Source organism: Falco naumanni, chromosome 13, assembly GCF_017639655.2.
Source record: "Falco naumanni isolate bFalNau1 chromosome 13, bFalNau1.pat, whole genome shotgun sequence".
In the NCBI taxonomy this organism is placed as follows: Eukaryota; Metazoa; Chordata; class Aves; order Falconiformes; family Falconidae; genus Falco; species Falco naumanni.
In genome coordinates, this window is record NC_054066.1 from 28,630,826 (window position 1) to 28,646,077 (window position 15,252).

Below are 15,252 nucleotides of genomic sequence, written 5' to 3' on the forward strand. Positions count from 1 at the left end.
CAGATTCCGTGTTTGACATCAGAAGCTGCAGTCTTGAAAGTTTCACTCCTAGGCTCTCACTGATACTGACCCAAAACATGAAGCTCTTCCAAGGGATGAAATACATACAAGAAAGAGCTACAGAAACCGCCAATTTCACATTCCACGGTGAGCAGATACTATACATTTACAACAGTTATCCAGCCTTGCACTGGGGCATGATTTTGCAGCCCTGACTGAAGCAAAGACCTTCACAACATCTTTTTAGAGAAGGAAGAAGAGTATGAGCTATAGAATTAGCAGTCTGAAACAGAACTTAGCTAGGAAAATACTGATGTTTAAAATAATTTTAGTCTCAGTAGACTACTTTTACCTGAGGAAAACAGTTAGGCAGACACTTGCTGGGTAGCCAGTTCGACTCAAAGCAAGATGAAGCCTAGTTTGTATTCAAAGAACCTGCCTCCACTTTGACAGCAGCTTCAGGCTGACTGCAGAACCAGCACCAGAGCTCCACAGAGCCCAGCGCACCTGGGTTTGCCGAGATCACCCTGCTTGTGTGACTTCACTCACGGTAACAGTATGTCATGCGTCTGGCAACACACCCGCTAAGTTTCTTCCCAACTGGTTCAGACAGACAGAAACTCAGTGTCCCAAGAGACCAAAATACCCACCAGACTGGAAACCTGCAAAGTAAGTGTAAAGGCAGACTACGCTATTCAGCCAATTCCACAGACTGGAGATGACTAAGCAATTATGAAGCATTGTTTCTTTTAAAATTAATCATTCTTAACTCCATCATTCAGAACACATAGATCATGTGTGTAGCAATGCATTCTGTGATACAGGCTTCAGAAAGAAAACTTTTTGCTCATTTACACAGAGCTGAAATGTAAGTAACTTGTATGGGCTTGTCTTATTTCTGCATTTGCTGTTTTCAGAAATTATTTAAAATACTTGGAAAAATGGGAGTTTCTCTGTTGTGAGATACAGCAAATTTTATCTGCTATGAAGTTACTAGGTTTTAATTATTTATTTTTTTTAAACAGACTGGCATGATTTTTTCAAGATAATTCTATAAAATGTGATTATTCCCTGTTAACATATAATTCTTATTTCTCACTTCACTTTCATTTTCAGCATGGGGTATCTATATTCTGGTATTGTCTTCAGTAAAAGGGATGAATCCATAGCCTGATGGAGCCTGAGTTTTAGAGTTTTAGTGCCTAATCCAGTGTCGAGTTAGGTGAAAGTTAAGACTCACACTGACTTTAAGCACTAGATTGGGTCTCTGGTGCCTAATGAGAAATTTCAGCATAGCAAATGAGCATTCAAACATTAGGGAAGAAGGGATACACTTTCTTCAGGAAGTGGATGGAAGAAGAGGCAGTGAGAACAACTGCAGAAGCACACAGATGGCAAAGGCAATTTGACGTTTTTACTACACAACTACAGGAGTGTTGCTTTGAACTGACTATGACTGGAATGAGTTGCACCAGGCTTACAGCTCACGGCAGGACAGACAGGGTATGAGAAATTCACATTGTATGCTTCCTCCAGACAACAACAACAAAATAGCTGTCTACACCCTGTACTCACACAGACATGGACCATATAGATCTGATGAACTTGCAAACAACAGCACTACCCACTACTACTCCTACTCAGAATGGAACCTGCATTATGAAAGTTGAAGAAGTTTTATTTTAGATCTCAGAGTGCAGGATCAAGCCTAAATTGATAACATAACCAGGGAAACTTAAAAGCTATTCTCTAATTTCTGAAAACAAGTTGATAAACACTGCTATGCATAGAGAAAACAGTGACTTCTAATAAATGGTTAAACGTTTTTAGATGACAACTGAGATGATGGGCATTTCTGAAAGTATTGATCAAGTTGTTCACAGTGAATTAGCTGAAATATTACCATATGTTATCAACTATATGAAATTTCCAGTCAAAGGACTTAACAGAATACCCATCTAATTTTAGTGGCTTAGAATGTAATTATGAAAACCGTGCTGGGAGTGCATACAGTCAATCTGCATTCACAGCGACAGCAAGCAACTGCTGTATCCTTCCTGTTTCAATCGCTGCAAAAGCTCATTCATGCTGCCACTTTTTGTAACGCAGAGAAAAGACTAATTAGGAGCGTCAAGAAAAAGTACATTACACAACAGTCTCCATCAACTCAATTTCTACAGAGCTGAAGTTTTCTTATTTCACACGCTTCAAGTCTTCCAGCTTCCAAGAATACTTCCCAGACACTAAGCAGTAGTTTTAATAGGCGTCGCGAGAATTTTCTGTTGTGGCAAACTTGTTAGATATTATGCAGGTAGCATCATCACAGGGTTTATAGTACAATTGCGTACAAAACATGAGGAAAAAAGAATGCACATTCTGTTACATTACTGCACCACTACTCAGCTAACCACCCTTGCTAAGTAAGGGAGTAAATTCAGTTACCTACCGATATTTCACTTTGATCCTGTCATTGTCAGGATTGCAGTAGAGTCTTTCCAGATGCTCTTGGGAATCATTGGTCACACTTTGCCAGCTCTGGGTTGCTGTCCTCCTCACTTGCCAATGGTACGGCAAGACTGTGTGATGTTTGGGACAATCATTGCCATAAACACACGTGCCCTGGAGAAAATCCACACAGATTTCTATTCCATCCTCTTGATGGGTGTGATATTGCAGCTGATTCAAGAGCTCAAATACCAGGTCAAGAGAGGCTTCTTCACTTTTATCCTGGAATATCCCAGCACTGAATTTATTGCTTGGGTTCAAACTGTATTGCATTGGACAGCTATTCTCTTGGAATAAGCCAGATGCGTAGCTTTCCAGAATCTTGTCTGGGAACAAAGGACAAGCTGCACCATCACTAGCAGTTGGGTGCAAAGGATGATCCTGGAATGATTCACTACTATTATCAGCAGCAGTTCCAGGAGTAGTTTCTGGTGAGAAGCCTTGCTCTCCTGACTGGACATCCTGCTCAGGATGCCCAGAAGAAGGATGAGCTACTGGCAATTGACTCTGCACATCTGGAGCTGTTGGCACCAGCACGGTCACATTATTTTCTGGCTGGGGGCAAGAAGTACCGAGGTCCAGAGTCTTTTTCACAGCAGGTTCACATAAATCTCTATGACCACCACTTTGGCCCCGGGGCACAAAGACCCTATCCAAGGTCCCAGCTCCCAGCAAACTGGTAAAGATCGGACGCAGAGCCCGGAGAGTTTCTGTCTCCAGTCTCTTCTGCACTTGCTGCTTCTTCTTGAAGCAAGGCTTCACTGGTGGTATCTTTTCAGACAGTCTTATCTGAGGAGGAAAGTCCTCCGAAGGAGGGCACTTCATTCCTGGGCAGTGAGCCTGCTGCACAACACACGCTGGCTTTGGTTCGGTGTCCATCAGACACAGACTTTGCTCTCTCCAAATCACTTTCAAATGTCCCAGAGCCTCACAAGAATCAATCTAGGACAGAAAGGAAAACAAGACAGTTAATCTCTCTAATTGCTCATGGCTGACACGAACAAGATCACCCCTGGAGAGGATTTTGAGCCAGCAACAGCAAACTCCTCCCCTCTCTGTGACTGCGGGTAGCCCCTAGGCACGTAAAGCATGAAACCAGCAAAACTCAGGCTAATTAATCCCAAACACACACTCATCATCTTCTCACACATGAAATCTCAGAGACACTCAGGCATGCACACACAGTCCCCTGAGGGCGGACAGGAAAGGGGGATGGTCCGATGCCCTCCTCCTTGTGATGATGTTTAATAATGAACAGCACTTTAGTTCATTATATTCCACAAAAGCGAACATTGCATTGTTCGTTTGTATGCCTCCCTCGCACACAGACCTGAGAACAGAAGCGTTAGCAGACATGCAGCCCTGAATGTTCCCACCACGCTTTAAACACTCACGCACCATTCCTTCTCCCACAGATAACCAGGCAGACAGACGTAAGCATTCCCATTCCATTCACATGTATCTTCCCTCGTACAATCCCACACATCCACCCAGCAGCAGCGCCAGAGATCTGCTGGCTTCACTTAAACCAACAGAAAACTTCATACTGACTTCAGCAGGGGCCAGGATTTAATCCTTGGGTTTTTAGACCCAGGAATTCCAGGGCTTACACCCTGCTCCTCCTGCTCCACATCTGACATTGACAGCCTCGTACATGCCCAGACACTCCCACGTCACACACAGCCACTCTCACGCCCACGCTCTCACACCCTGACTCAGATGCACAGGCTGCACTCGGTCACCCTGCCGTGACACACCAAGCTCATCTGCCTCTTGCTAGGCTAGTCAACAAGAATTCAAACCGGGCAGGGAAGAAAACAAAAGGGTGCTAGTTACTCAGGAACAGGGAAAAAAATATTATTTGTAATATGAGAATTTTTTTTTTCTGAAGTACAAATAAATAGTACGTCTCATACGTCACCAGAAAGCAAGCTCTCTACCTTTTAATCAGGAGTATTGTAATATTTGATTAGGTTTAATTAAACCCTCTTCAGTCTCCCCACGTAGCCCCAAAGCTCAGAGTGGAGCACATTAAAGATTACTTCCTGGATAAATGCATTCCAAGCAAAGTGACTTCTCATTTCAGAACAAAATCCCAGAAAACAGATAAAATTTGGCACTGATTTCTTACTACTGATGATTTGCTCTGGAAAATTTTTCACCAAGTCTTCCTTATTTTGGAACATTCATTTAGAAGGCTTTTGCATTACCCTGGGAAACAGCACATCAGGATTGCCAGGAAAAAAAAAAAAGTCGTATCTCTCCTGTTTCCCATTTTTAGGTTAAATTTAAAGCAACTGGTATATTCGTTTGCCAGTTAAAACAAACTCCAAAATTACTAGTATCTGTTATTCATCCACAGATGGACCAGGCAATCCTCTTTCTAAACCACCAAGGTACCTTAAAACTTCAACTAACTTCAAGGGTTTAGAACTCCTCAGCCGGGGAGGCAGAGCCGCCTGGCTGCACCGTGCCCAGGTGTCACAGCCCCGGCGACAGGCAAGCGCATTTCTCAGGGTGTCAGGGGTCCTGCTGTGCCCAGCAGCTGCACAAGTGCCTTCTGGTCATTTCCAGCCCCCTCTGTAAGGCTATTTCAGTATTCTTAGTGCTCCCTCGGTTAGCGTTTACATTTTTGCTGCTGTTTTTGAAGAAGTGCTTTACTGTACAGAGTGGACTCCTCCGACAAATCTAAAAATAGAAAGCAGCGAGAATGAAGAATATCAGGATTTGTTGGTGTTTCTATTTCAGCATTCCGACGTCCCAGATCAGTCGCTATTGTTCAGGAATAACACCGCCGATCGCCAAGGGCAATGCTGTTGGCACAGTGTATTCCAACAGGGGAAGGTCTCGGTGGGAGATCGCAGTCCCCGAGTACTCGCCATCTCACGCCAACCACACCTCCTTTTCCTCTGCTGAAAAAGCCAAGTCTAGCGGTCCTAAATTCAGTTAAAAAATAAACGAAAACAACAGCCCAAGCCCCCCCCCAAGGCAGCCCTGCCGGGCAGCGCGCCCCGCCGCTCCCCGGGGCCGGGCTGCCGGAGCAGGGATCCCCGCGCTGGCACCTACCGGCTGCGGCCCGCGCGTTCGCCCAGGGCGAGGGCACCGTCACAGCAAGGGCCGTCTCCGGGGCGGGAGGGAAGGGGAAATAACGACAGATCAGCCGCCCGCCGCCGCCGGCCGCTCGCGCACCCGTATTTCCACCTAAAAACCGCAGCGGCGCGCCCCGGGCGGCTGCCCGAGCTGCCCGCGGGTTCCGAGCGCCGGCACCGCAGGGAGCCCGGCCCGGCTCAGGGCCCGGCCCGGCCCGCACTCGCTCCCCGGCCCATCCCGGCCCGGCCCGCCGCTCCCTCTGCGCCTCGCGTTCCCCTCGCTGTTTTAAATATCGCTTCCCGAGAGCGCCCGGCAGGCGGCTGCGCGGCCCGGGGCGGAGCTGAGGAGCTGCGGGGCTGCTCCCCGCCACCGGGGCCGGGCTCCGGGGCCGCCGGCCCGCCCCGCCCCGCCCCGGCGCGGCCGCCTCCCCCCGGCGCCGCGGGCAGCAGACAAAGCCGGCCGGGCCGCAGCCCCGCTCCCACGCTCACCACCGCGGGTCCTGGCTTTTCGGGTGGCCGAAGTCCCCGCACCGAGCCCGGGGCCCCCGCAGCGCCCAGCCCCGGCGGGGAGCGTCCCCCGGCCAGCACCCCCACCGAGCACGGCCGAGCCCGCCGTGCGGCTGCGCCGGCTGCCGGGGCACCCCAAGAACAGCCGTTAATGAGTCAGCAGCGAACCCACAGCCCATCCTGGCACCGTCACCGTGACTCGTGCTGTACATACACGGCGTCGGGCGCAGCCGCCTCCGGCACGGGCTGCCAGGGTCGGGGCAGTGACACGCTCTGAGAAAGAAAGCATGAAATACAGTAGCGAACGACAGTGAGTTACCGCTCCTTCACGTGGCCTGGTTTATAGGTGGAATTGTTAAGAGCAGAGCTAACTTTGTCCAAAAGCCATAAGCACGCTTCACCCCCCGGGGCGCAGGCTGTGCGTGTGAGAGCGCACGGGCGGCTCAGCACCGGGCGGGCGCCGGGGATGCCTCCCCGCTGAATCACCGCTTGCACTGCCAGTGAGATTCTACAGGACATACCCATCCATCCACAGGGACTCACACCACCGGAACTGACTGCAGCTGCATCACTAACTTGGCCAGATAAAATAACTTATAAAGAGGTACACGACTTCAGCAGGCAACGTTTATGTTGCCCGAACGCCTATTACATTATTTCTGTTACTGCTTTCTTTTCCAATAAAGCCAGTCTTTCATTCCTCGTGCTTGGTGATTTTATGAAATTACACAAACAGCAAATACAGGCATCTGGAAAGAAACTGTCATTTTAAGGTGGCACAAGCCTTACAGCACGTTCTGAAAACGCTGCACAGCTGCATTTACAATGTGGGGAGAATATGCCGCTTCTACAAACAAATTACAAAAATTGAGCTTTGTGCCATTGGAGCCAACTTCTTCTAGATGTTGGCACAATGGAGGCTGAGTAAAGAAGGCATCCATACCTACAGGAGCTGAAAACAAACTATCATCTGTAAATTAACTGAACTCGTGAGTGTCTGAAACATCAGACAGGCACAGCCTTCCACTGTCTGGCCTCGACAAAACAAGAGCTTTACCAAGCACGGTGACTGGCAACGTGTCATATCCTCATTCAGTGAGCAAGACCTGTACACACACTTGCATTTATCTTCTATTACCAGAACAGAAATCATCTGATTGGAATAGCTTATTTCATGCATGAGATACAAATAAGTAGCAGATGTGGCTGAACTGCACACTGAGGCACACACAACTCCCACTGCAGTGCGATTGTAAGGATGTAACTGAGGCAAGATGGGAGGCCTGGAATAACCATCTTTCTCAAAACAAATGTATAATTAAAGGAAATACATCACGGCACAGCAGCAGATCATACACCCACTTCTGAGGCTACCCCACACAAATATATAAAGAAACTATGACCACCATAACAGTATGATCTCATTTTTAAATACATGTTTAAATCTTAAGCAAGAGAAAGAAAGCTTTAATTACTTCTTTCAGATGGTAAACTGCACCAGACTGAAGCAGCAATTTACAATTCTGACTTGCAAATAATGGAATAATCAGTATGCACATTCCACTTATTTGCTGATGAAAGGAGGGAAATGTCTTTGACTTAAAAGTTCATGCAAAAACAAAAGTTCTCAGGCTCCAGCACATTTTTTTTCTAGTGACAGAAACAAGACCTCCTTTTCCACCTCAATACTTGCACAATGAACATTCCTGACTTAAAACACATCCCATTACAGGAAGGTTAACTGTCCTTTCCCCATGCTTTTATATGAAGTCAACAAATGCTAGCAGGATCTGGAAGGATGCTGGCGAGCAAGGCAGTGCTGCATCTTCTCAGCTCCTCTGAAGCCCTTACATCCCACGTCTTATCTTGCACAGACTCTTGCTTTCTGCATTTTCAGCAAGAGGGAAAAGGGAGAGGAACAGCCACGGCCACGAGCTCTTATTTTAGCTCGATGTATTTCTGCCAAACCAGCAGAAAAGAAAAGCCGTTACATTGTCTTCCACAATTTCTCCCCTCCCAACAAGAGTGGTATGTACCACCATTTTAAAATCGGGCAACAGTAAGATGGTTCCAATACAACCCACTTAATACAGAGACCCAGAAATTGAATTCTAGTTTTTTCCATAGCTGTGTTTCACATGTTCTCAGGATGTCTTTACCTTGCAGGCTGCCTCTTCATGACGTTTATTAGGCTGCTGTAATGAAGCACTCCCTTGAAGGTACACATTCTGGAGGAAACAATGAGAAAATACTGTCAACTTAATTTTCAAAGGAAGAAGAGGTTCCTGAAGGAAAGCTAAACAAAAAAACAAACAAACAAAAAAAGGCCACAGTGATGCTAGATGTGCCCACTTGCAGTAACACATGGGGAAAAAGCTATGGTTCTCATTAGGTAAAGGCAAAACCGAGCTATGTTAAAAGACTTTCTGCCATCAAATCAGAGGGAGTAACTGCTGGTGGTGGCTAGCAGTGGGTGTGGGGAAGCCCTCCCATTAAAGATTAAGAATCCCGGCAGATGCAGTTTTGGGGATGTTGTGGGCTGACGTTTTTGGCAGCAAAACCAAGGCAGTGTGTATACCCATGTTTTATAACTTCTTTCTCCTGATTTTTTCTAAGCAGGAAAATAAGTTAATGCAACTAAAATTACTTCCCTGCCTTTAGGGTATCTTTCTAAACTGCAGTATCTAGTTCAGTCAACTGTCCAAAACTCCTAACGTGCCTACATTTTCTTTTTCTCGATCATGGAGCAGGTGAACATTGAAACTACTGAAAAGCAAAGGCAGAATGTTGTGGTGTCAGGTGGCACACACCTTTCCATAGTATCTAAGGCACCCTTTCCACAAAAAGCGATTTGAGGTCATCACACAAAACCATCAGTACTGCAAGATTATTTTCCATCAATACTACAGTAATTCATTTAATTGATAGCATGATAAACAGAAAACTATCATTCTAAGATCTTGCTAATCAGCGCAGAAGTTGCATGACTGGAACTCATGTTTACAGAAAGTTGTATTGGTTGGAAGTTAACTTGTTTTGAGATCTCACACATCAGCACTTGAAACATCGGATCAACCATTTAGCACTTCAGAGTCCAAAAGAACACACATACGTATAGACCTTTTTCTTTGCTGTGTAGCATCAGACAAGAATGCCGAAAATAAGGAAAAGGAATGAAAGTTGTGACTTCTTAAGTTACTGAATCACTACTATCCTTTGCAGTAGGAAACAAAGTTATACCACCTTAATTTTAGTAAAAATACTAAACTTGTGACTTTGTTTTTCCACTGCTACATTAATCAACTTATGAATGTTATACAGTACTGAACAAAAGATGTACATTTATTACAGAACTCAAAGGACACTCAGGAATTCACCTATGTAGCTAATTTTTACCATAATGCTTTAAAATTAACTGAAAAGATGGTTCTTTCCCATATCAATGCTTCATGACAAATGCTAATCACTTTCAAATGTTTCAAGCCCTACCCTTGTTCTGACACGGACATGTGCCAGCAAGTCAGGTTAGGTAAGTACCAAGGGAACCCACAGTTTTTAAGAAAAATATAAACACGGATTATTCTTCTGGTACTATCCATAAGTTAAAAAAACCCAAACACACCTCATTTGCTTACACATGATAATCTAGAACTGGTGTAAATGGAAGAAAGTGGCTATAGTCTTTAAAATAAAAATCTTCTTGCTAGTTAAATGACACACTGTGTGGTGGTGATTTTTTAGTAAAATCTCATATTCTTCTCTTTTACACTGCTCAAAAGGAAAGTATCAAAACTAGGGACAATTAATCTCAAAACTGTATCCAATTCATCAATATTAGTAAATGAAACTTTTTGAATCCAGGCCCAACTTTTACATTTGCAGCTAGCTGTAACAAAAAATAATTTCTTTGGTCTCAAACTCACATTCTTTTAACATCTTGTACTAGTAATTACAAGTTTTCAAAGCACACCATTCTGTTTTTCTTATTTAAGACACCTGAAAGTTTGGAGAAAACAACATTTCTCAGAAAAAGATAATCATATATTACACATATGATTATCACCACGCTTCTAGTTATTTTGCTGACTATCAAATAATCTTATCTCTAAGTGATTTATGATTCATGTAATTGGACAGGGAATGCACAATTCAAAAGCTGGCCCTTTTCCTGGAAAATGCGTTAATCATTTCTGCAGAGGTATCTTACTGTCCTAGTACTGCAGTCTTAGAGGAATGGACCTAGAACTTTGGCCTACACATGCAGCAGAACACTTTAATGCCTTTAGCATATTGGTACAGTAACATTATACAACTTAAGCTGAAGCATTACCAAGAGTTCCCATTTACCTTATGAAACAAGAAATAATTTTATCACAAAATAAAAACAGAAAAAAGTTGTATCAGTCATACTCAAGTCAGCTGCCTCAAGAAGTCATCTTTCTCGATGGAGTTTTCTTCTGCAGCTGTACTATCCAGTGCTGCACCAGTCTGAGGGGAAAGTTAATGATGCTTCAAAATCAAAAATAAAAAAATAAAGTCCCAAAACTTCCTTCTTAAGTTGCATGTAATGAGCATTTGCAGGGCATCAGGCATGAATTAGGAACAAGTAACACATTTCAGTACACTAAAAAAACCCCAAGCATCTAAATACCATCTTGTGACTGCAGTCTGAAGATAGCCTTTTGCCAGTGTGAGAGGGATTTCTGAAAACAGATTTTTGAACTCTTGCTCAAAATTAAACTTCCAGACTGGCTCACCCGCAAAGTATCACACATCCATTCATGTATCTGTTACAGACTGGAGAGACGCTCTGTGACATTAAACGGATTAAAAGCATCCATCCAGTTTTGAAGTTGATTTAGATACATGAGTCAACACATAAAATAACAGAAGATATTCCCGCAGTGGGGACTTGCTCGTTTGGTTTATATGGGCTTTTGTTGAACTGGCGCACCCTCTTGTGGAAGTCTCTTTGAAACCAGCATAAACCACGTAGCTTCAGTTAAGGCCAAACCGACACTTGCCATGCATCCTTAAACTATCACGAGCAATATAAACTGATTCATATAATACCATGTGACTTTTGAGATTTTTTTTGAAGGTTAATTCTAAAACGCTGATTATTGTGGAACACATGGATCCTGCCACAAGGTAAGCAGTAATGTGTGGATGGCAGTGCTTTGCTCCTTCTCCTTTAGGTTGACTCCTATTTAAACTAAACAGAACGGGAATCTTCCTTTATAACGCTGTTGGCCAACCAGAATTTAAACAGTTCTAAAATTAACGGCTAGCTCTATCTAACAAACAGGTAGTTTGCTATCTACATGCAAATAATGTCCACTCTACAATCAAAAATTCCAACAAATTACAAAAGGACATCTAGAAGGTAACAGTACTGTAGTATTTCATATCTGAAAAAACAGCTAAGAGCTGCTCATCATAGCAAACTTCATTAGACCTTTCATTACTCAGTAAAACGCTGATTCTACAAAGACCTGCAACACCTTTAAAAAGTTGAAGGTGTGAATGAAGATCTCTGTAGACATCCCTTGAAAAGGTCAATCCTTACAATATAAAAGGGAGTGGTATTATAAACCTGACTGCCCTTTCTCCCAAGCTCTGCATGACACCAACAGCATGAAGGAGAACAGCAGCATTCACATCCTAAATTAAAAACAAAATAAATGAAAGGAAGAAATTAACACTTAAATTCACCATTTTTTCTTCTAAGATGCAGGAGATGACAAAACAAAATCTGAAGCTCAGGAAATACTGTTAATGTTCAAATCCTCAAACTTAATCATGCCTCCTGAAAATGGCAACAATAATGAAAATTATTCACAAACACATCACGTGCATCCAGATCAGCTGCAGCAACACAGTGAAGTTCTAACTCTGAGTAATAATACAACACCATCTGCAAAAATATGGGCAGAGTCCTTCATTTTGCCTAATACATATGTAAGCAACCAACTAGAAGAGACACACACATTGCTTTAAAATCCTGCATGTCTTCCCTCAGTACCGCATGGCATACAGTTTGGCTCATGTTGGCTCCCAAAGCCTCCCTGCTGTGGATATTGTGAGCAGCTGGATGGATACAGTCTGCAGAACACATAAGTAAAACCACAGCGTTAGACAGTACCATGCAGAAAACAGCCAAATGATTGCTACATTCAGCAGATGTTCTTTGTCTGAAACAGCTTTAAGTCACTACGAGTTGGAGAGATGCTCTGCTCTATGTTTTAGAATGCAAACATGCCTTGGAAAGATTATTTCTTTACGGAGGAATTACTGTGTGGGAGTACACTACAAATGCTTTATTTCTAGAATTCAGCAATCTGTGTGTTGCTGAATTCAGCATTCCAGAAGGGCATAGGATACTGCCTTTCTATATTAATTCTGTTCATGAAGATTTTTGTTTATTTGACATTTCCTAAGTTTTTTTAAATTAGGAAAAAAGTGTAACTTGGAAGAATTCCCTCTAACGTATAGGTCCAGGCTGAGTCTAGTCATGATTGGCTGGCTAGAAAACACAAAGCTAATTCTATTTTCTGTGGATGGATTACACTCCCATCTATACCAATACAGAACGAAATAAATGAGCCTGAATCAATTCTATCCAGAGCTAGCTCAAATCTGCACTATTCTCAAGATGACCACAGGCATGTAGCTAAGAGCAGTTCTGTACAGCTGTGCCACAGAAATTTTGACCTGCTTTCCCATGGACTTTACATTAAACTTGGCAGATCCAACCTGGAGAAGAACTAGACCACTGCAGACACCCGAGCGGCTGTCCTTAGTTAACCGGGCTCCTGTCCTCCTCCTCCTCAGTAGGTCCAGCTCCACACCAGGCTCCCTGGATCCAACGCTGCTGCTGCAGAGCACGCTTGCACATACCTGGACCTTGCTACCTTGCGACAGATAACCTGCAAGAGCTTTCTGTCCCAGCTAGGAAGTGATGCCCTGGTCAGTCCTAGCACTGCTACACCCAGCCAGATTCTTACTGAATCCTAGTATCAGTATTGATGAGATTTCTTATCATCTCCAGACTTATTGCTAACTATACCCAAGCTCAGCCATGACCTAAAGTTCTAAAGCTGGCTGGATACAACTCCTATGTACTTTGGTGATGTGAGTATTACCATGATAAATTCAAACGTTTGCGATGTGCAAGGCTAGTCTGTTTTACATATGATTACAAATAACCATTCAGAAGATGAAGTAGTCAGAAATACCCCCTTTTATTCACTCATCCAAACATTCGCTACATGACACCTCAGTTTCTAGTTCAGCCTTCTCACTCTAGGTATTAGCATCTTAGGAGCCATCAGCACATGGATGGCCAACTCTTCTGACTACACTTTATAGGCTAAAATTTCCCTATGGCTAAGATCCAGAAGACACTTACCCAATTTACAGCTGCAGGAATGGAAAACCCCAGAGATAACTCACAGGTGGAAAGTGACACCAACCACCATGAGATCCTCCTACACAGCCTAAGGATAGAGCAGTAGCGGATGGGTGGGTGCCAGAATGACACATTTCAGACTCAGAAATCCCATCTGGCTGACTTCCTCCCACTAGCAGCAATTCAGACTGCTGAACTGGACCAGCATAATCCCAGTGCAGATCACCTGATATATCCCTAGTGTGGGGACTACATATGAACTGTTTGTAATCTGCATGCTGTTAAAGAGACACAAGCTGACTATTCCACATTTAACGATTGTTTCTGATTGCCTGGCACCCTTTGTGCCTAGATATGTAATCACAGGCAGCAACTAAACAGATTCCAAACTTCACTACACAGCCAGCAACAAACCTGGGTCCTGCGCCAGGGCTTCACTGCCTCAAGTCACACCCTTAGCTCATTTTGCCATCCTACTGCCTACCATCTTCCACACACACAAAACGCAGTGGGGTAGGTCTGCTTATATTAAAGGGTCATTCATTCAACTTCCTCAGCATCCTGTAGTGCAGCCCTTGTGCAGAAGCATTAACGACACAGCTCCCAGGCTTACCTTCACCATGTATTTCTCCACCACATCACAAAAGGCCAGTGCGACCTGTAAGAAAACTTAACAGTGCCTGCATGTTAGGTGGCATGCCCAGAGCTGGGTAGCTAGAAGAGTCCTCCTAAGCAGATGAAAGTTGCAGTTCCTCAGTGGCACCCACACAAGAAACAGTTTGGCTGCCATCCTTGGATCACGTCTGGAAAGCATGCATGTACAGCATCAGTCTGCACAAACCTCCAGAGGACTCAAACCAGGGTATTTTATTCTTGACCAGAATAAAAAAGTGAAAGATACACAACAGGATGAAATAAAATACCATCATTTTCTACTTCCTGCTTTCAGAAGCTTTTATTTGTATTATCTGCAGGATATGCCTGCAAATCTCAAACCAACACGGGAACCAGACCGTGAAGTTTGAGAAGCAGACGCCCCGAATCTTGGATATTAGGGTCACTCTTACCTGTAGAGTTTAGTTATTTTCCAAATACTGCATTTGATATTGCTTTTCAAAAGTGCAGTTCCATGCTCTATCTGGGATAAACGCTGAGCAAGCCAGCCCCCTGAGAATCTATTAATAGACATTATTTCATTCATTTGGTCTACACGCAGAAGAATCTATCAACCAAAACTTTTAAAATGCTAAAGGAGGAAACTGGAGCAGATGAGACCATTTCAAGACACCAAAAATGGGTCACATATGCTACACTGACTTCCCTTCAGATACAGCAAGCGTCACAGAAACCAGCAGTTTCTAGCTTTTAGAAATTAAAGATGAGCACAGCAATCCATTATTTCAATGCAATGTTCTCAGAAGGCAAGAGAACAGCTCATGAAGCTACAGCACTGGATGATGTACTCTACTTTGTTCACCTCAGTGACTATTTTAACTAATTTACCCTTCTCTGTGTTAGGAAAAGGGAACTCAGACATTCCCCTCCCTTACAGAATCACAGATTCTTCCCAAATTCACACCCGGGTAAGTAAGCTATCCTCTCAAAACTGCATCTGGAAACAACACTGGTTCAAGACAGTGCCACTCCTTACCAGCGCCCAGATTGCCTCTCCAGCTGTGTTCTTTCTGGGGCTACATTCTAAACCACATCGAGGAACTGATTTGGCTGAAAAATAATATA

The 15,252-nt window shown here is 43.9% G+C and overlaps 1 protein-coding gene across 5 annotated transcripts in view; it reads right to left on the bottom strand.

Annotated features, from left to right (window-relative positions):
• The window catches only part of LOC121097112 (TCDD inducible poly(ADP-ribose) polymerase), a 39,900-nt gene that overhangs the window by 18,937 nt on the left and 5,711 nt on the right, over window positions 1-15,252 (bottom strand). Inside the window, exons 3-6 of one of the 5 annotated variants that reach the window (XM_040613869.1) lie at window positions 11,817-11,910; window positions 10,512-10,589; window positions 8,261-8,329; window positions 2,447-3,447 (exon numbers count right to left, since the gene is read on the bottom strand). In XM_040613869.1, the coding sequence (XP_040469803.1) occupies window positions 2,447-3,384 (938 nt within the window). In that variant the 5' untranslated portion in view covers window positions 3,385-3,447; window positions 8,261-8,329; window positions 10,512-10,589; window positions 11,817-11,910. Of the gene's footprint in view, window positions 1-2,446; window positions 3,448-5,571; window positions 5,841-8,260; window positions 8,330-10,511; window positions 10,590-11,816; window positions 11,911-15,252 lie in introns of those variants that run through there. The other 4 variants (XM_040613870.1, XM_040613868.1, XM_040613872.1 and 1 more) reach the window with 4 other exon arrangements.